Below are 22,212 nucleotides of genomic sequence, written 5' to 3' on the forward strand. Positions count from 1 at the left end.
TTTATTTTGAATGTCCTTTTCATCCTCTTCAGCTTCCTTCCTTTTCTTTCTTATTTTGGCTTACTTTATAGTGTTTTCAGCAGCTTTTCCAGCTTCAACGACACGTTGCCGGTACACCCGCAGCAGGTCATTTTGGTATTGTCCCTAATTTTCATGCTTCAATGCATCGCCACAAGTATTGTTTATGTGTATGTTTGGATCGAGAATTTAATTTTGTATTTGCTGCAATAGATAAAGAATGCTTACGGCAATGCATTAAGCCGTGTTCCATCTTCTTGTCAGAGAGTCAGAACCTAGCGTTGTGTTTGAAACAGCTAGGTCTAGGTAACTTCCTGTGCAGCATTTGAAGATGAGCCTGAAAAGATTCCAAAATCGGTTCATGGAATGAAAAAGTAACTATTTTAAAAAAAATGACTGCCTGGAGTTTTATGTTCTTAGATTAAATAAACAGTGGCGGGTTCTAAAAATCCGTAGTGGATAAGCTTAATCAGACAATGCCTATCGGCTGCACTAGCCGTGTTGCAGTAGAAGGCAACCAACAGAGGAAGAAACGGTACATCACTCCTGACTGAGCTGAGCGGTACGCTTACAAACGGATGATTTCAAGGAAGTTGTTTACTGCAATGCGCTGTTCCGCTCTGTGTTGCAGCACTTGCGAGAGGCGTGGCTGACGTACCCGTACCACTGCTGCGCATTCCAGTTCCCGGCCGCCCACGACCCCGCAGAGTTCGCCAAGCGGCAGGTGAGTCCTTCACCATAGGCCTGCGCAGACTCGTCTAGCACAATTAACACAACCCAGTTTGTTGCTCCTGTTTCTACTAGCCTTTAATCTCACTGTAACTATTTCGTCTTTATCATTTTACTGTTGTTCTCCCTACTAATATTCTCCAGCTGCTTAAACACACTTCGGTGGGAAACGGAATTCCCATGCACATATGTTTCGTGCTAATACATAACACTGGACACAAGTAAGCTATAAAATATTATTAATAACATTCTTCTGAGGATGAGACCATATTGTCAATGTGTAAAACTTCCCACGTTTCTGCAGCTATTGCCAGTGGCCATCCTCACCGTGTTAAACACAGGCCCAACAGTCTTTGAAGGACCAAAGGTACATACCGGTCGCCGTATCATTCTCAGCCCTTAGGCGTCACCAGATGCGGATATGGAGGGGCATGTGGTCAGCTCAGCGCTTTTCCGGCCGTTGTCACCTTTCGTGATCGCTGTCGCTGCTTCTCAGTCAAGTAGCTCCTCAGCTGGCCTCACAAGGGCCGAGTGCGCCCCTCTTGCAAACGGTACTCGGCATACCCGAACGTTGACCCATTCAAAGCCAAGTCCGACAGCGCTTAGCTTCGGTGACCTGACGGAAAACGGTGTTACAATTGCGGCAAGGCGAGAGAGAAACGAAAAGTTTTGCTAAACCCTGAGGAAGACCACTCGCAATAGGGGCCCTGAAAAGTCGGTAGTCTTAGACGTTGCCACTGTGGTCACAGTCCCAGAAGAATTTTATTGACATTGACATTGGCCGTGGAAGTCTACGCCTACATATACAAAATATCATATTTCTGATAATTAAAATTGTAATGTTAGTATCAATTATCAGATTACTACTCACTTCAAAATACGGAATCTTCTAATGCACTACTTGCTACAAAATGCACTGTGGGGAGGAACAGTCTGAAAGGCTTGTAAGTGTGTCGCAATACAGGTTGTGCTGAGAAATAATTTTTAAGAAAAGAATGCGATATTTTACGCTGTTTCCGAGTTGATTAGCATTGAAGTTAGCCAATCAGGCTATTGCACGCGGAAATTTAAGCGAGTCGCGCGAGACGGTGTGCATCGTTTGGTTTCCTAAAACCGAACAAGAGAGCGACACAAAACTCGTACATACGACGCGCAAATGTCTCTACAAACGAATTAAATATTTTTTTCAGTTACGAAGACCGACTTCAGCTCCACAATGGATTAGTGACAATGAAAATTTGTGCGGGACATGTCCTCGAACACGAATTTCTCACTTGTGGCGAGCAATCATCTACATTTAGTTTTAAAGGTAACTTTTTTCGCATTTTTAATTATTACATTTTATGACTGTCACCACCTACACACTTTTTTTTCGGGAAATAGAATGGTCACCTTTGAGTCGGTGGAGACAGGGTGGGCAAGGACCGAAACCCGATGCCTGGCAATGATGCCTCCTTCTTCCCCTCTCTGAAACGCTCTTCTCTAGTTTTTTATTCTTGTTTTTTTACTTTTTTAAAGCAGGAAATGGGTTAAGCGAAAAAACACCTTCGTTTGTACAAGCATAAATAAACAGAAATTCCATCCTTCGGCAGGACCAAGATGAGACGTTACAGTCGATCAAGGCGTGCATTTGTCTTTATTAACAAGGAGTGGAGAAAAAAATAATAACAGCTATACTGAAAGTAAGCTAAGAGGTGTGAGGCCGTAGAAGAAGAGGCAAGAAGGGGTGGGGATATGGTAAGACTAGCAGGCATCCCCCTGCTCGGCAAATGGGGCGTGGAGGTACAGTGGGCAACTGTCAGCACGTGAGGTTTGGCCAAGTTCTCTCCGGCACCAGGCACCACTGCCGGGAAGAAGTATCCGAAAGAAGGGCAGAAGCCAAGAACGAGGGACAATGGGGTGGGAAATGACCAGCATGCTCTGGTGAAGTGTATAAAAGAAAGGGCGCGTGTCGGTGCGCCTACTCCGCTGTGGGGTACTATATATAAATGTAGCGTGGAGAGTCTCTGATGTCAGCAGGGGGTGGGGGCTTGCGAGGGGGGTGGAAGCGTCATCCACGTGTGGCACCATCCAGCTGAGCGGGGTGACGTAAAGGTCGCGCGAAGGTAATTGGCGAAGAAGGTGCGGAGTGCGGTCGGTGCTCGACTTCATTGTGGGCGGTTTGTAAGTACTGTCAAAGGTCAACGCGTGATTTATCGCCATACCGTTCCCAGTAGTTGAGTGGTCAGCGCAACAGACTGTCAATCCTAGGTGCCCGGGGTCGTAGATTTTCTCCGCTCGGGTACTGAGTGTTGTGTTGTCCTAATCATTATCATTTCATCTCCATCGACGCGCAAGTTGCCGAAGTGGCGTCAAATCGAAAGACTTGCACCAGGCGAGCGGTCTACCCGACGGGAGGCCCTCTTCACAGTTGACCCAGTTTCCAGACGTCACTGGTGGTAGCAGAGGTCAGGTGGTGGACATCGTCATCCAGGATATGGCAAATCGAACAAAGTGGAGTGTCCGGAAATCTGACTGCGTGAAGACTTTGATTTGTGGAGAATTTTCCACATGTGACGTGCTACCATGTTGCCCAAATACGACGACTGCGCGGCTCCCGCTGATTTGCAGGTAAGATGGCACGTGGCAACAGAGATCGATGGTGATCCGTCGTACACCGTTAACAAGGCGGCATGTTTGGAGCTGCACCCATCGTTCGGCAGTGTGTCCTTGTACAGCGCCATAGGAGTAGGAATCTGCGATACTGTCTTCCGCCGGGACGTCGCGTGGTAGTTCGAAAACTGGTATGTGCGTGGTCGACAGTGACCGCACCGACATTGTCGTCGGCGTGATAAAAGCGTAGTCCATGTGTGGTGTCACGAAGTATTCTTTCGCACACCGCGTCACTAACGACTTTAACGTTCACCGAAGTGCATAAGATGGGCAAATGGGTGCCCAAAATTTCGGACGTTGGGATCTTAGCAAAGTCGCGTGCGAAACGTACCACTTCTATGGCCTTTGGTTGGGTATAGTCATTGTAGAAGGTGAACCGTAGAGTGGAGTTTCGGAAACGGTTGGCCACGGTTCTCGTACACAAAAGCGAGACGTAAGTGACGGCCGCTGAAGGTAAACAACAGCGAGCACGGACGCTCGGCAAGTTGAAACAGCAGCACGTCCGCACTGGATGGCTGCGAAAGCCGGACTACGCTTTAACTACTTTGGTTAGCCAAGCACGTCTTCGGCACTAATCCAGAATTACACATGTCACTGTGCGTCTGCGTTCTGCACTTGCACAGTTGCTGTGGTTCCGGCACAAGGAGAGAGATCCATTACTTTCGTAACAAAAAATTCAAATGGCTCTGAACACTATGGTACTTAATATCTCAGGTCATCAGTCCCCTTGAACTTAGAACTACTTAAACCTAACTAACCTAAGGACATCACACACATCCATGCCCGAGGCAGGATTCGAACCTGCGACCGTAGCGGTCGCGCGGTTCCAGACCGGAGCGCCTAGAACCGCTCGGCCACTAGCGGCCGGCTTACTTTCGTAACGGCCGTGTCTAGGCATGAAATGGTATTTGCGGTGTCTGTGCCATACGATGCACTATGCGCATAGTATTTTCTGTGTCTGTATCATAGGATCTACTATGCGCGTAGTACATCTTATAACGCAGTCACTGCAAATACTGTACCTCTAATACTGTTCACCTACAGTCCCACTTAACTAAGTTTGTTTGAAAATAGAACATACAGGCGACATTTAAAAATTCAGAAAACCTATGTTATATAATGGACAGATTTCAAAAGAGTATTTTGATGCCTATTATGTACACATATTTCTCATTAAATACGAAAACTGCAAGGGGCAGTCACGAACTAACGGTTACTTGTTTGTTATATAGTTACTTATCTGGCACATCTGATACCAATCTTAGTACTTAATTGTTTTGATGACTTTCTTTCACCCGAATGTCTCGCTAGAAAATCAGTCGTGTTACATTTACATGGCAGTAGATGTGGAAACTCCTGTCTGAGACGTTCTATTTTGCAATCTTTCGTCTTTCTTTCGCTAATATTTGGTGTCACATACGCAGTAAACCTGTCAAGGTCTAGCGTCACGCAGAACTGTCCTTGTGTCGGTTACCCCAAAACGGTATTAAACACATCTTCACATGTGCTATTCACACAGTCCATTTGGAACTCAGCTTGGATACCTCTACTGAGAAAATTATATCCCATCAAATAATACATTCAACAAAACAATGCTAATTAAAGAACAATACTGACTTCATGTCAAACTTACTATGGCGTATGGCCGAGCGGTTCTAGGCGCTTCAGTCTGGAACCGCGCGACCGCTACCGTCGCAGGCTCGAATCCTGCCTCGGGCAGGTTAGTTAGGTTTAAGTAGTTCTAAGTTCTAGGGGACTGATGACCTCAGATGTTAAGTCCCATGGTGCTCAGAGCCATTTGAACCGTTTAGACTATGGTCACTGCAATTACTGTTCTGGCGGTTTTATCACCTTACAGTTTCTGACCGTTGTGTGTGAAACCCTATATTAAAGAACTTTGTTGGCAATAGTACAGGTGAATATGAATGACGGTGCTTGTCAATAACTTAACGTTCTTGGAAACGCCAAAAATGGCTAAAAGGCCCGGAATTTTAAAATTTAAAAAATCGGAGCAGTGTGTACCCTTACAGCACGAATGTTGCGAACAATACTTGACAGGCATGTGAGCAAATTTCAAAATTCTTGACGTGATGTAGGTTGGACCAGATGGCATCGCGCAGGTAAAGGTGACTGATCTGGGACCGAGTCGACATTGACGTTTCACCAGTGACGTCATTCCGTGTGCAGCGGAGTGCCTGAGTGACACTGGCACTTGTGAGTCGTGTGCAGGCAGCGTGCCTGGGAGGAAGCATCACGATGCCTTGTGGCTCGTAGAGCCAGGTGAAGCAGCATGGCTGCGAACATAGCCGTCCGCGCTTCCGAGGCGCCCACGATTTCGTCGGTGGTACACGGACGGGATCACGCTGGCTGCCACACTGCGACACGGCGCAGAAGGGGCCCTTCTTCATTTTTGTTTAACTAAAGACATAACCTCATATTCCTATGCTACCACGAATGTTTTAACAGCACAAATGGCCTGGCAACTGTGGTCGGCTAAAAGGTTTGAACATGGAATCTGTGTCAGCGAACGATGACATCAGAAGGGTGGGGAAAACTATTTAGATAACATTTTAAATTGACCTTAACAGACCTGTCCACCTCGTTAGCTTCGCGTTCAACACGGTGGATTGATAAGTGAAGGGGCCTGGGTAGCAAGTTTTCTCCACTCGGGGATTGGGTGTTGCCCTGTCTTTACGTTCCTTTTGTCATAATAGACAGAACAATGTAGAGATGGCTGAATGGCCGCGGCCCGAAAGGCAGTAAATTGAAACGAAAAAGAAAGTGTGACGTGAAGTCACGTAAGAGGTATGCACCCATTTCTACGTAATTTCGAGGTAGTACCCGTCCCACTAAGGCCGCTATAAAAATACATGGAAGCCACAGGTTCTGTAGCGTAAAAGTCTTTTGTTATGTTATGCATAAGACAGGTGACTCCATTCCTACGCATGACGTGATCAGCCAAAGCTTGATTTAACTATGGATTACGAATAAATCGAAACGCGTAATTAAAGAAAGTAGTCACCGTACAGCCTGTGACTTCCATGAATTTATATAACGTCAATAACAGCACTGAGGCATCCTTCAAATGGAACTGAATTATTCGAATTTCTGGCCATTTTAGAATTAGCACAAGTGAATTGCAACGTCAGGGGAAAACCCTGTGACAATCTAGGATTCTATCCTTAGAACGCGTTAAATCTAATAAGCATGCGGGACCGTATCCTCGGGCCAACTTTGTTGGGTTCTGTACTTAGAGCAAGTCACCTAGCAACTAAATAGACTGTCCTCGTATCCTAAGGTCAGCAATCTTGGATCATCACCCCAGATTCTCATGTCACAGAGGTTCTCCTCAGCTCTACTAACTTGGATTTTATACTTAGGACAATTAGAGTAGTTTCGCCATCTATGACTTTTTTGAGTTTCCCGCCATTTTACACTTAGCACAACTGGGCTGTTCTGAATTTCACAACATTCTTTTCAACCGCCCACTATTTTATACATAAGGAAATTCGGCTATGACATCACAGGGGGAGGGGAGGAGGGGAGTGGAAGAAATATGGCTACGTTATATTGCGACATAATCGATGATATAATTAGAAATCTGCGAACAGTGCAGGTTGTCCTCGAACATATCCTGCCTCAAATTTCACCTCAGCTGACGCGGAAAATTTTCTTATATTTACTAGCATCTTTTGTCGAATTTATTGTGAATCCGCGGCCTGAATAGGATCTGAGCAACTGAGCATCAGATGCCCAGAAAACGAGACATAAGCTGATTTTCAGTTTCGCCGTTCAAATTCGTCTGCTGAACGTGGCCCCTGCCACTTAGCCACGGCCTTCCCTACTTAAGTACATAAGTTCTTGACAGATAGCTGAATTTATGTAATGTTAGGCGTGGTCAGTGATTGGGAGGTAACACCTGATTACACTGTCATGTACTATTGCCTGTTTTCCCTATCTATTATGGTAATGTCCTGAATTAAAATACAAGCGTCCCTGCAATGTCCCACGAAGTGAGGCATGTGGCACCATTGATGGTGATCCGTCCATTATATGGGGATGCGAAGCCCGACAGTCCGCTTGGTGGTATTTGAGAGGAGTAAGCTATGTGCTGACACAGGGTTTCATCCTTTCCCTTCTGTCATCATCATCCAACACGGACAGACACTACACTACGCACACCCATCAAAGTATACTAGGCTTATCAGATACAGTAAAACACACACAAAACTCTTCCAGTTAGCTGGCTGAACTTGCGCTTCGGGTTTCCCAGTCATGCAGCTTTATTTTTTACCTTAAACAAGCCAAGGATAAGCAGCGTAACGAATGGGAATCGTGTAAATAACCGTATGATCAAGAGGTAGCTAATCTCGTTATGTTACACTGTGTGACTTTGAACGTGTGTAGTCAACAGTGATTAAAAAATGGCTCTGAGCACTATGGGACTTAACATCTTAGGTCATCAGTCCCCTAGAACTTAGAACTACTTAAACCTAACTAACCTAAGGACATCACACACATCCATGCCCGAGGCAGGATTCGAACCTGCGACCGTAGCAGTCCCGCGGTTCCGGACTGCAGCGCTAGAACCGCACGACCACCGCGGCCGGCAACAGTGATTAATCCCACGAGAGGGATACTAATATAACAAAAAATAAAAGAAATAATAAGAAATATATAAATTGCTGTCCATCTCGAAATCAATAAAGTCTTACTAATTTTTTCGTTCTGTACCTGCGCCCCACCATACAAAAGCAAAATGAAGAAAATATAACAAATATAACGCTCTGATGTTAAATATACCTCCCAGAAATATAGAAATATACACAGTGTCAGTGTTGTCAAATGAAACACCAAGTGACGTATTCAGATGCACTTTTGTGATGGGGGAATTCACCACGTGATCTAGTGAGGAGCGGAACCGTCAATACGAAAGGAGGTGAGGAATACCATATTATCAGTAAAGAAGCAGTGAAAGTAGAATAACTCGGTATTTGGTCATAAGAGCTCTGACTTGGAACGTGGAATAGCCAGTGGATGTCATACGAGAACAAAGCCACGAAGGACTTTTCACCCTTCTAAAGCTGGCCAAGTTGATTGTTGGTGAAGTGATAGTGAAGTGGAAACGCAAAGGGAGAATCACACTCAAGCCAAGATAGGCAGACCTTACGTACTGACGGCGTCGAGAATCGCGGAAGGTGGTAGGAAAAAAATCGGAGAAAGGAATCGCTCAAGAAATGTGCTACAAATAGACCAAAGCACAATGACTGTGGGTAGGGAGCTATAATGAGATACAGTGGCCTTCCATCTCCTCCTACGCCACACGTTCCTGTAGTCATTCCTCAGTGACGCTTGAAGTGGCATGACGGGTGAGCCTACAGGGCAATGAACGATTAGAGACGAGTGATTCTCAATGTTGAATCACGCCGTACGCTGCGGTAATCCAGCTAAATGAATTCGAACAACAGACTGTAGATACCCATATGGTGCGTTCTTCTGTAACCAAGGCAACGAAAGCGTTTGGTACTTCCTGAGACATTGCATCGAATATTTACACCGCATATAGGGAAAGTGAGAGAAAAACATACACTAAGTCACAATGCGGAAGAAAGTTTGTGCTGAATGGTCGTGTCACACGTCGTTAAATAGGGAAATAAGGGAACGACAGTTGCAAAAGTCCCTGCAGAACTGAATATCGCACACTCAAACCCTACCAGCACCAGAAAAATACGTAGGGAGCTTCATATGCTGGGAATACCGGATGGGCTGGACTTTCCAAACTAATGAGTAACACAACCGCCCATAACGGGTAGACGTGGTGCCGAAGCCATACAACCTAGAATACAGACTAATGGAAGAAAATAATTGGGTCGGATCAATATTGTTTCACTCTGTTGCCAACTTATGGCCGAGATAACGTCTCAAGATCAAAACATGTCGGAGATTCTGTTATGTTTCGGCAGCCATATCGTGGTATTCCATGTCTAACAGGCAAAGAACTACACTGCCCGTCGCCGCATTCGAACTTGGGTTCTCTGCTGAGCATGAGGAAGAGGATGGTGAGGCTGCGTCCACAGATGGCTCCTCATGACGGAATTTCAACATTTGTTGATCAGCGGCAATAGATTGGTCGTTGGCCTTCTGGGCGAGGTTTATTTCTGCTCATAATATTCTCGGCGTCGACGAATGAGTCGACAGGTGCTACATGTGCACCCTCTGCTCCGACTGTAGCAGCGCTGGCGTGACTGGAACCCGCTGCTTGACAGCGGCTATACGGACTTGCTGGGTCGCACCGCGGCGGCTGGAACCACGTGCCCCGGGCCTCTGTTGTGATCGCGGCTGGGGGGCGTGGCGGTGGCGGCTGCGGGACAGGCCACTGTCCTGTCTCAGCAAACATCCCCAGCGCCAGGGCCCACCCACTGCTCTGGCAATGCTCACTGTGCTTGTGGCTCAAAAATGGCTCTGAGCACTATGCGACTTAACTTCTGAGGTCATCAGTCGCCTAGAACTTAAGAACTACTTAAACCTAACTAACCTGGGGACATCACACACATCCATGCCCGATGCAGGATTCGAACCTGCGACAGTAGCGGTCGCTCGGCTCCAGACTGTAGCGCCTAGAACCGCACGGCCACAGCGGCAGGCTGTGTTTGTGGGGGCAGCGTCCCAGAACAAGGTGATGACTCCAGTTACAGTTGGCTGTCTGCTTAGCGTATCCGATGATAGAACGGTGATGACTACAGCAGCGGCGTCACACTGGTGCCCCCTAGGCTATGACCTGCATTACTGCAGTCGCTATTACAGTGACCGCAATGGCAGTGACGACTCCGAACTAATGGTGGCATTGAGTAACACAGACTCTATGTCACTCCAGTTCAAATGGTTCAAATGGCTCTGAGCACTATGCGACTCAACTTCTGAGGTCATCAGTCCCCTAGAACTTAGAACTAATTAAACCTAACCTAAGGACATCACACACATCCATGCCCGAGGCAGGATTCGAACCTACGACCGCAGCGGTCGCTCGGCTCCAGACTGTAGCGCCCAGAACCGCACGGCCACTCCGGCCGGCCACTCCAGTTCCTCACGGTCTATGATGATGTGCTGGCCGTGGGTCGTTAAATACGGCTTTCTGCCAATGATGCTTGCAGTTCTTCATTTCCATAGGTCGGTGAAACATTTTGGTGTAAGTGACTCTATTACCGCACTCGATGTTGTCACCCTGGTGTGCGGCGAACTGCTTCTTGTCACGTCTTCTGCTGGTCGGTGACACAGTGTTATCTTTTGCATTGGTTAACTCGGCACTCCGCCGACCCACTAGCGTTACTTTACCTTACCATTGAGGTGCGCAACAGAATGTAACTAAACATAGGACATCTGGCTCCTAGTATTCCTTCACATTTTGACTAACTTCATTACTGATGAAACCTAGCTTCAATCAAATTAATTCCTCGAATCTTCTACCCTCTACGTTCCCCTCTTCCATGGAAACAATGTGGCCCCAGATTCAGCCTCCGTATCTATTTACACTTGACTTTTATTTACATGGTTTTGAACCCTCTACCAATATTGGGCTTGTACCACATTTACACGGTTCACTTGCTTTGAATTTATAATGTAGCTTGTCACTACTAATTACATTACAGTTCTCCCTCTTATACACTATTGTTCATTACGGTCCGTGAAAACACTTGGTCTTTGACTCCATAACTGTTGACTCATTACATTGCCTTGTTGGGAAGGGGATGCCGTTCTCATCGGTTCGAACCCATAGTCTGAAGTTTGTGAAGGGTGGAATTTGACCAATTCTTCTCTCGAATAAGAAGTATGTAACTCTGATCAACACAAGGAATACACAAGCGGATGACGATGATGAAATAATGACTGCCAATTGTTACTGATGCTTACTTCTCTAGCTTTTCACCTGCTCTAAGAGACATTCCATGGTACCACTACCGTGTTGGCTGGCGATCGTCTGATCTAGAGAGGTGAGTAGGCCTTTGTCAGAAGTATCATTAAGCAAGAAAAGATGTTCAGGGGGCAAAATCGAGGAAGGTGGTACGCCAGGTATATAAATTAAGAAACGGAGAGCTATGGTCCCCATTGTTGTAGCTGATGAGAGGAAAGTGGGTTCAGACATCTCATAGTGCGTTCCATTGAGTATTAATCCTTGACTATGCAGAATCAGCCTTTATGTGCCACCTAGTTTGCCCTTCTTGTAACATGTACAAATACACACTGTTGGTCTTGCCACCGAATACAACCAGTGCTGCCCTACCCGCTGGAAGTATTCCCCCCTCCTCCGACCCACTTCTTGGAGTGAAACAATGTGACCTCGCAAGACTTGGGCCCTGTATCTACTAACTTCGATTGGCAGATAGTAACCGGTCCGGTGTGACAGCGTAACAAATCTCGTGTAGACATTAATGCATGATTGTGTCATATTGGTGCCACTAGTAATATCTTCTGCACCACTAGTCAGTTGTACTTCGCAAAAGACTTTCATACTACTATGTGTACCGCACAGTACCATAAATAGTAGTCTCCACAATTAGTGATATCGGTCTGCTAACTTCCAGGTGAGTCTCTCATTACCGTCTCGTAGTGGTAGCCAAGAGATAGTGCATCGTCAAGTACTCCTCCCTTGGCCATTTAATAAGTCTGAAAGGCGATGGCACAGCAGTCTCGATTTCTTTCAGATGATTATTCAAACTAGCGAGCTGGGTTGTGTGCAAATTCACTGCCTCCTAGTTGCTTCCCGCCACCTTCCGAACTTCCTGTGATGTCTTATTGACGTTAGCTATGTTATCCGCATTAGCTGTACCAAATGCTGTCCTTAGGATCCTGCCACCTACGTCCAACCATCCTCATTTCTGTATAACCCACGGTATCAACTCCATATTTGTCGTAGTTGTTCCTGTAGCTTTGCGAACAGCGACAGTAACAGACTATACCCTCCTTGTGTACTGTTATACCCTGACTGATTACTCATCATGTTGTGCAATTTACGAAACATTTTTTCCTCTGCAAATTTTGTTCTGAGTGTCCAAATACTGAAGTTTACCCCTAATTTCCGCTGATGAACTGACACAATAACGTCCGTCTGCTTGGAAAACGCGACGTTTCGTGACACAGTACGTACCCTAACTGCTTCGTCCAGACACCAAGGATACAGTAGGTCTAAAACTATAAGACTCCATGCTCCGTCCCCTCCTCCACGGACCAGCTGTGCTCCCACGTACTGTTTCCATTTTCTCCAATCCCAGTGTAGGAACGTATACCCGTGAGGGAAAATAAAATCCTAATGGCAGTCCGGCATCGATCATCTGTGTCTTAGCATATACCGATTCGCCATATTATCCTGCTTCCTTAGCTTTGCTTTGAGTGCCGGTGATAAGAATGAAATGACAATGAGGACAACACAACACCCGTCCACGAGCGGGTAAAATCTCCGACCCTGCCGGGAATTGATCCCAGGCCCGCTACATGCGAGGCAAGGACGTTACCACCCAGCTAAAGAGGCGGACACCATACCATTCAGCTGCCCAACAGAATGTGACACACACATCATATCTGGCTCCCAGCGTTACTTCAACTTGTAACTGACTACGTTGCTGTGAAACCCCTACCTTTAACCAACTTAACCACTCTAAATCAATCGACCCTCTACACATGGGCCACATGGTTAGTCTGCCTGATCAGGTACAGCAATTGTTCTCTGCGCTCCAAGCTTGCATCGTTCAGGACTGGCTTCTGAGAAGGACGATGAATTCCTTCACCTCTCGGGTTCTTTCCAGTCATCAGAGCTCAATATTATTCAGCCATTGTTGTCTACTTCGGAGAGAAGGTAGAGTGATCGCTACCGAACTCTATGAGTTTTAGCCAAACTTCTAACTACTTTGCAGGAACAATGGAATAAGCTTCCATCTAAAACCATACAGGACCAGTATTTATCCTTTCCTAGATGGCTGGAAGCTGTTTTGAATGCCAAAGATTTTTCTACATCTCATAAATATGGTAATAAATTGAGCTTTTGGTGTCTGCATATTTTTCTTCACACTGTACAACCTTCTTTGGACTATATCGGGTGTCAGAATCGGCCGTCGCCTTAGTACGAACTATTACAGATATGTAAGAAACTAAGGGAGACGACAATCCACACAGTATTCCCAGGACTCAATTATTCGCCTGTCGCTATGCAAATCTGCTATGTAACGAAGGTACTTTCTCGCCCATTTACTCAGGTGTGCACATGCTATTGCAGCTCAGAAACAGGTGTTTAAACCTCTAGAAATCAAGATTTACGTTTCTGTGGTTTTCAAAATTCTTTTGAATCGAGTGTAGGCAATAGCTCCCATGAAAAATTTAAAGCTATTTCCCATTCCCCTCGTTGTACGACTGAAGATTGTGCTCGTTCTCAAATGACGTCGTCGTTAAGAAAAGAGAGAAAAATTTAAATAGCAAGGTAATTAAAGATCTTAGCGTCAGTAGAGTCCTAGTATAGAAGCATTGGCAAAGTCCCCCGAGGAGTGCCTGAAATCAGAGCACGATGCTGTAGAGAGTGACGCAAGCGATTAGTTGAAGTGCTGTTGTTTGAATGGCGATCAATTATCACCGCCTCCACGAAGTCTGGTGCTAATGACAACCAGGCGGAAAGGGGGGCGATCGTTGCCTGTGTGCCAGAAAGTGAAACTCCACAGCATGATCTTTGGTTGACAAATATTACAACTGCGTAAATTGTATGCTGCAAAAGGTACGGTAAGACAGTGAATGTTGCGAGTTCTATTCTAACCGATATTTTTACTTGTTTTTTTTTCCTAGGTAAAGTTAGGCGCGTGATATAGTTTTCGAATCAAACACAAGGACTCTTTGCACAAAGTAAGCGATGCGAAATCGTATGTGAAGGCAATGTTATTCAATAAAAATGTTATAATGGCTTTTGTCTCTTTTTTCCTCGTAATGTCCTGACAATTAGGTGCCAGTTTCAACGCTCCGTAGTCAGTTTCTTTCTCTTACTTTCCCTTCTGTATTCCTCCACCCTTACTCTATGGTTATTTCTTATATCCTTCGAACTTGTTGGCTGCTTTGGAATCCATCCACCTGTAACTCTTGCTAATAATTCTATCTGTTGTTTCTTCTTCTTTATTATCCTTTTTGTATATCCCTCTTCAGCTTCTGAATGCATTCTTCTGTTGATTTCTTGTAAATTAGGCATTCGAAGAGGCCAGGCTAAACTGTTATTATTTATTGTACGCAAGAAACCAATGAACATCTCTTCTCTTTCTTATTTCTTTCCTTTGTTCTCGCTACCCAGCCGTCACTTTCACTCAGTTCAATATCTTTCGCGTGTTTCAACTGTCTTGTATTTCTTATTTATGTATTGTACAATTTAATAAAAGGCATTCAGTTGTACACAGGCACTCTCGATCGGCAACTGTAGAGTAGAGCTTTATTTTAAGGGTCTTCCAAGCAGTTATTCATTCTTGTACTATCAATCACAGGGGTTAACCATCTTGCGTAAAGTTTCCTCTAAAACAAATTGTTTGAACTACGTTTCACAAATAACTAAAGTTTTGTCCTTTCTAATTTGACCAAAATGAATCACTCTAAATTTTGACTGTTTTGTTGACCAGCAACCTGTGCAAAGACTTCTCACCTTCATAGCTTTAACTAATGACAGTATATAGAATAAGTGTAGCCATAGGAGTAAGCTTACGTGTGGGAATGAACCGAACAACGTGAAATAATAATCATGAATTTTTCAAACATACTTCTATTAAACTTCCACGTGTCCAAAAAGTGTTTTGCATTCTGAATGTTTGTCCTGGCTTGGACGACGGGCAGAGATCAGGGACTGTCAGTAGTATCTCTTAACCTACAACTTTAACTCGACATTTTCAGTTGGAGCAAACACTTTAGGCATTGGGAGAAACAGTTAAACCACAATTCACAGCGACAACCACATATATGATTCTGGTTTCGAAGAAGTGTATTCAATTAGAAAAGTCAACTTGTACGACGTACACAGATTACGGACTACCGTAATGGTCACTGTTATTATAAATGGCAACGCTGCATACAAATTATCAAGTTAATAAGCACTTTAAATGAAATAAAATAATCTTTTCAATAAGGTAGTATGAAACGAGAATATCTTATTCGTGATTAATAAGTTAGCTCCGTAAAAATATAGTTATGAAGCTGGACATTCATGATGCCCTTTTGCCTCTGATAGTAAAAAACCCCTTTTCTGTTGAAAGTTTACACAAATCAGCGGAAAATCTGTATAAAATGTCATAAGCCGTTAAAAAAACCTGTCTAACGATGCCTCATTCGTCACTGTACGATTAGTATGTGTTGAGAAAAAGGGATATCGATTTGAGAAATGATACATATGATACTTAATTTTGTTGCTACAGTGACTCTTAATTATTTTTATTGGCTACTTTCTGTTTAAGATTTACTTTGAATGCTACATTTCTTCAATTTTCAGGGAGTGCAACAAACTAATCATTAAATGCCATGCAGTTTACTTCAACACCTGTGTTCTTTCTACGTAGTACTACTCATGAAATGCTCTATTCTGATGACCTTTTGTTTCTTACGTATTTACTTCGAAAGATTTTGGAATTTCACAGACTTGTTTTAGTTTCGAAAATGTGGGAGTGAAAGACTGATGAACTAGGTTTGCTTACAAAGATTTAGCTACGAATTCACCCCTATAACACCAGTACAAAAATCCTTATATTTAATGTGATTTACTCCATGTTATATTGTTATATCTCCAAAAGAGTTATATCAATGGTTTCGTCTCATAGAGATTTGCTATTCTGGCAACAACACGTGTTACCGTTCCATAAAAAATTCATGGATTCTTGTATCTCGTTTGTTAATGAATTTTCGAGAACGCATTGCTGTTCGGTTCGTGAGCCCATTGCTCGTCCCTACAAATGTGTTCAAAGGATAAAAAATAACCACAGTTGACAAAGTTAGACAGTATACCCTCTGTATATAATTATCTCGTAGATAACAGTGTAATAGCTCTTGAGTCTTGTAGTAATATGGCAGAATGTAGCTGCGAGAATGTATCAACTAAGACACTGCTATCAGCCAATGAAATGAAATAAGTGGCTGATTTAAATAAACCTTACCAGTCATTTCCTGTTATGTGAGTGTTAAGGGAAATAATGTCGCAAAAAATGGTTCTGAGCACTATGAGTCTTAACATCTGAGGTCATCAGTCTCCTAGACTAAGAACTACTTAAACATAACTAACGTAAGGACATCACACACATCTATGCCCTAGGCAGGATTCGAACCTGCGACCGTAGCAGCAGCGCGGTTCCGGACGAAAGCGCCTAGATCCTCTCGGTCACAGCGGCCGGCAATAATGTCGCGAATGATGTAAACTGTTTAATTCTAATTTTCTCAATTAAATACAGTAGCTGTGAGACATCTATGTATAGCTGAAACTTCTATTACGTGACGTAGTAGAATGATGATATTATCTACAGCTAAGCTCTAATGTGCAAATCGTAAAGATTATGTTCTTATTTTTTATCTTCTGTATGTCAGCTGTAGTTACTGAACTGCGCCAGTTGAAACGGAAAAGGCAATTATGGCTATCTCGACGTACCGGGTGGGTGTAATTGAAGTACGGCTACTGACAAAGGGCCAGTGTGGGCTGTAATTATCGTGTGACAGAGAACCTTTATAGGTATTCTAACGCGTTTACGGGGAACCGATTTACACTGGAAAAAATAGTTTGAATTTCAGCTACCAGGCTGTAAATCTGACGTTCTGAATGCAAGAAAGACGTATATAAATGTTTCCATACGTAGTGGGTTAGAAATTTGAAGTGTGCAGGAAAGGTCAAACAAGTGAGAAAGGCATAATGCTGATATTATTACGAACCGCCGCTTACACAGTTCGTTCAGTATGTGGACTGGAGACGTCGACGAGATGCTTCATCTGTAAAATAACTTGATCAACGTCAGCTGGAAGTAGTGCCGATGGATTCTGAGCAACATCTTCCTGTATACTGGCCTTCTGATCAGATAGAGGACGTACATGTCCCTGGTAAAAGCGTTCTTTTAGATATCGCCTAAGTCAAAAACCACATTGATTCCGATCAGGTGATCTCACAGGTCATGCATCTGGATAACCTCTGGAGATAAGACGTTCGTGGAAAGTTGCATTAAGCAGATCTTTCACTGGGTGAGCTACATGAGATGTTGCCCCATCCTGCACGAAAACAGTGATTTCCGCACAGCTGTACTGTTACAAAGCTGAAATCACATGCTGTATGAAGACGTCTCGACCCGTACAGACGTCACAGTACACCTGACAGGCCCGTGGGTTATATTCTCTTCATAGAGGAACGGACAGAGAATAAAGGTGCTTGTCATTTCACACCACACCATCACATGCGGCGAGTGCAGTTGCTCTTCGTCTACAACGTGGTGTTTAACAATACCCTAAATTTGGCATTTATGTATATTGGCTGCAGCCTCTGGTATAAAATGTGCCTCGTCACTCCAAAGAAAATTTCCCGGCTACGCGTCAAAACTTCTATAGTTGCAAGAAACCGGATACGACATTAATAACGTTCCTGCGGATCATGGAGTTACAACTACTGCACCGTCTGCATCTTGTACGGATTTCAATGTAAAGCAGACTGCAAAACTTTTCGTACTGTTGACCATGGGATGAAAAATTCTCTTGACACTGCACGAATACTAGTACTGCCCATTACCACGTTCTTCATTACCAGTTACACACTGAAGAGCCAAAGAAATGGTTACACCAGCCTAATATCGTGTAGGACCTCCGCGAGCACGTAGAAGTGCCGCAACACGACGTGACATGAACTCCACTAATGTCTGAAGAGGTGCTGGACGGAATTGACATCATGAATCCAGCAGGGCGGTCCATAAATTTGTAAGAGTACGAGGGGGTTTGGAGATCTCTTCTGAATAGCACTTTGCAAACATCCCAAATATGCTCAATAATGTTCACGTCTTGGGATTTTAGTAGCCAGCGGAAGTGTGTTTCTGGTGCCACTCTGTAGCAATTCTGGACGTGTGGGGTGTTGCATTGTGCTGCTAGAATTTCTCAAGTCTATCGAATGCACAAAGGACATGAATGGATTCAGGTGATCAGACAGGATGCTTACGTATGTGTCACCTGTCAGAGTCGTTTGCAGGCGTATCACGGGTCCCATATCACTCCAGCTACACACGCCGCATTCCATTACAGAGCCCCCACCAACTTGAACAATCGCTTGATGACATGCAAGGTTCATGAGTTTACGGAGTTGTCTCCATACCCGTACAGGCCTACCCGCTCGATACAATTCGGAGCGAGACTAGTCCGACCAAGCAACATGTTTACAGTCTTCAACAGTTCAAAGTCGGTGTTGACGCACCCAAACTTTGCGTCGTGCGTCTCAAGGGTACACGAGTCGGTCTTCGTCTTTGAAAGACCATATCGATGATGTTTCGTTGAATGGTTCGCACGTTGACACTTGTCCATGGCCCAGGATTGAAATCTGCAGCAATTTGCGGAAGGGTTGTACTTTGTCACGATGAACGGTTCTCTTGAGTCGTAGTTGGTCCCGTTTTTGCATGATTGTTTTCCGGGTACAGAAACGTTTGAGGTTTGATGTTTTACCGGATTCCTGATATTCACGGTACTCTCGTGAAATGGTCATACGGGAAAATCCACACTTCATCGCTACCCCGGGGATGTTGTGTCCCATAGATCGTGCACCGACTATAACACCACGTTCAAACTCACTTAAATCTTGATAACCTGACGTTTTAGCAACAGTAATTGATCTAACAACTGCGCCAGGTGCTTGTTCGCTTATATAGGCGTTTCCGACAGCAGGGCCGTATTCTGCCCGTTTACACTTGCCTATACCCGTTTCTTTGGCTCGTCAGTGGAGCAACAACAACGTCTTTATTAACTTACATCACGATAGAACGCCTCCTCGTTCAGGTACACATGAACCTCACCTCTGTTTTCGAATTCCATCATCATCTTATTTAAACCATTTAATGACGTCGGACCTCTCTTAAGAGCTTTCAGTCAGCGATGCTTTCTCAATACGGTATAGCTGTAACAGCTACCGTTTATATAAAACAGTTTCGCCAACAGTGCACGATCTCTCTTCTCGACAGCTATACCGTTCACTCACATTATAGCTTGTCAAATGACAGCGTGACGTCATACAGTCATACAAGCAGTTTATAGCGCCCGATATGCACCTGATTGCCCAAATACGAAATAATTTATTTTCCAGCTTAAACTATTTGCGCATTAACGTTTTAAATCATCTATCAACTTTCGCTGCCATACATAATTACAGCTCACACTGGACCTCTTCGAGTAGTTGCACTTTAATTTTAAGCTGCCAATAGATTGAGTATTGAACGAGGGAGCGTGCGATCTATCTGCACCAAGGAGACTGCTTACGACAACCACATGATCCGGAAAATTACAGCTGACACCAAGGTAAACTATTAGTTCGGATGCGCAACTTGAAACACATTCAAATTTTCGGTCTGCATTCGCGTGGAATATACACACATTGAAAAGAGTGTTGCATCGCCGCGGTTCCAAGCTTTCGTGAACACTGTCGTTGAATGTGTATACAGGGTCGATGACACAGTCCCTCAGATTGTTTATAGATGTCACTCAGTGTCTAAGAGAGCCGATGAATTCCCCTTATAGCAATTGGAAGTACACTAATTCTGTTTTCTGTAGTTCCACCCTGCCTGGAAGACCAGTTCCGAAGTTTTATCTGCATATTATGGTGTGTTAGGAAGAGCTCTCATCAAGGGAAGTTTTTGGGAGGAACGCCGCCAGCCGAAGTGGCCGAGCTGTTCTAGGCGCTACAGTCTGGAACCGCGGGACCGCTAAGGTCGCAGGTTCGAATCCTGCCTCGGGAATGGATGTGTCTGATGTCCTTAGGTTAGTTAGGTTTAAGTAGTTCTAAATTCTAGAGGACTGATGACCTCATAAGTTAAGTCCCATAGTGCTCACAGCCATTTAAACCATTTGTATCTGTATACCTCTATTTCACTTTTATGCAACGGGTCAAGTACTCCTAGAACCGCGGTGATGCAACACTTTTTTTTTTACGTGTGTACCATAGTATGAAATCAGAATAATCTTTTTTGAAACACCTTGTACTCAAGCTTTACAATAGATGGGTCATGGACCACACGATCATCGGTCGTGGACCCGGCTGTAACCTGCTTGATGTCCGTGCAACCTGTGTCCTCAGCGGTGGCTGTCGGAGGTGCACGCCAACTACTGCGGCCGGCAGCAGCAGCAGCAGCAGCAGCTGGGCGACGACGAGCTGCACATGAAGGTGTCGGTGTCGCGGGCGCGCCGCAGCCGCGACCACTACGCCCACGATCGCGAGCGCGAGCGCGAGCAGTTCGGCCGCGTCGTCTTCTCGCCCGACAACTCCAGCTCCGTGTGGCCGAAGGAGCCCGACTGGGGCGCCCTCGCCGCCGCCGCCAACTCCGCCAGCGGCCGCCTCGCCGGCGAGCTCTTCCACCAGGAGGTCAGCGTCCAGCCGCGCCTCGCCGACGCCTACTGCACCGGCGGCAACGTCTCCACCAGGAAGACCGGCCAGGTCAGTCAGTGCTCTCTGTACCTATACCTACTGTCCGCTGCTGCTGCCGGGGAAAAAGCACGTGGCAGTGACTCGGCAGTCAGTCAGGTACGCATTTTGATGTAAATACAGCGCGTTCCAGAACGAATATAAGTCAAAAAGTTGTGACTACTGCCCACCGCGACGATGGATGGCGCCTGGTGTAGTTGCGGGAGCGTGACGCCGGAATGAAAGTAAGTAAGGGCAGCAGGTACGTGCGTGGAATCATCATAGTGAAGATATGCGCGGCAAATGGGGAAATCCATTACGATAAGCTGACCCTTAACATAGACAAATGTAATGTATTGCGAATACATAGAAAGAAGGATCCTTTATTGTATGATTATATGATAGCGGAACAAACACTGGTAGCAGTTACTTCTGTAAAATATCTGGGAGTATGCGTGCGGAACGATTTGAAGTGGAATGATCATATAAAATTAATTGTTGGTAAGGCGGGTACCAGATTGAGATTCATTGGGAGAGTCCTTAGAAAATGTAGTCCATCAACAAAGGAGGTGGCTTACAAAGCACTCGTTCGGCCTATACTTGAGTATTGCTCATCAGTGTGGGATCCGTACCAGATCGGGTTGACGGAGGAGATAGAAAAGATCCAAAGAACAGCGGCGCGTTTCGTCACAGGGTTATTTGGTAACCGTGATAGCGTTACGGAGATGTTTAACAAACTCAAGTGGCAGACTCCGCAAGAGAGGCGCTCTGCATCGCGGTGTAGCTTGCTCGCCAGATTTCGGGAGGGTGCGTTTCTGGATGAGGTATCGAATATATTGCTTCCCCCTACTTATACCTCCCGAGGAGATCACGAATGTAAAATTAGAGAGATTAGAGCGCGCACGGAGGCTTTCAGACAGTCGTTCTTCCCGCGAACCATACGCGACTGGAACAGGAAAGGGAGGTAGTGACAGTGGCACGTAAAGTGCCCTCCGCCACACACCGTTGGGTGGCTTGCGGAGTATAAATGTAGATGTAGATGTAAGCTATTTTGGCAAAATGGACATTGCTTGACAGGTTCCCGGGAATTACGCCGGATTATTGTTGTGGTCTTCAGTCCTGAGACTGGTTTGATGCAGCTCTCCATGCTACTCTATCCTGTGCAAGCTGCTTCATCTCCCAGTACGTACTGCAGC

At 45.1% G+C, this 22,212-nt stretch overlaps 1 protein-coding gene across 1 annotated transcript in view; it reads left to right on the forward strand.

Moving 5' to 3' along the window:
- The window catches only part of LOC124557359 (follicle-stimulating hormone receptor-like), a 176,085-nt gene that overhangs the window by 129,583 nt on the left and 24,290 nt on the right, over positions 1 to 22,212 (forward strand). Inside the window, exons 9-10 of the mRNA XM_047130897.1 lie at positions 650 to 742; positions 20,693 to 21,136. Coding sequence (XP_046986853.1) covers positions 650 to 742; positions 20,693 to 21,136 — 537 coding nt within the window. The remainder of the gene's footprint in view (positions 1 to 649; positions 743 to 20,692; positions 21,137 to 22,212) is intronic.

Source organism: Schistocerca americana, chromosome 1 (genome assembly GCF_021461395.2).
Source record: "Schistocerca americana isolate TAMUIC-IGC-003095 chromosome 1, iqSchAmer2.1, whole genome shotgun sequence".
In the NCBI taxonomy this organism is placed as follows: domain Eukaryota; kingdom Metazoa; phylum Arthropoda; class Insecta; order Orthoptera; family Acrididae; genus Schistocerca; species Schistocerca americana.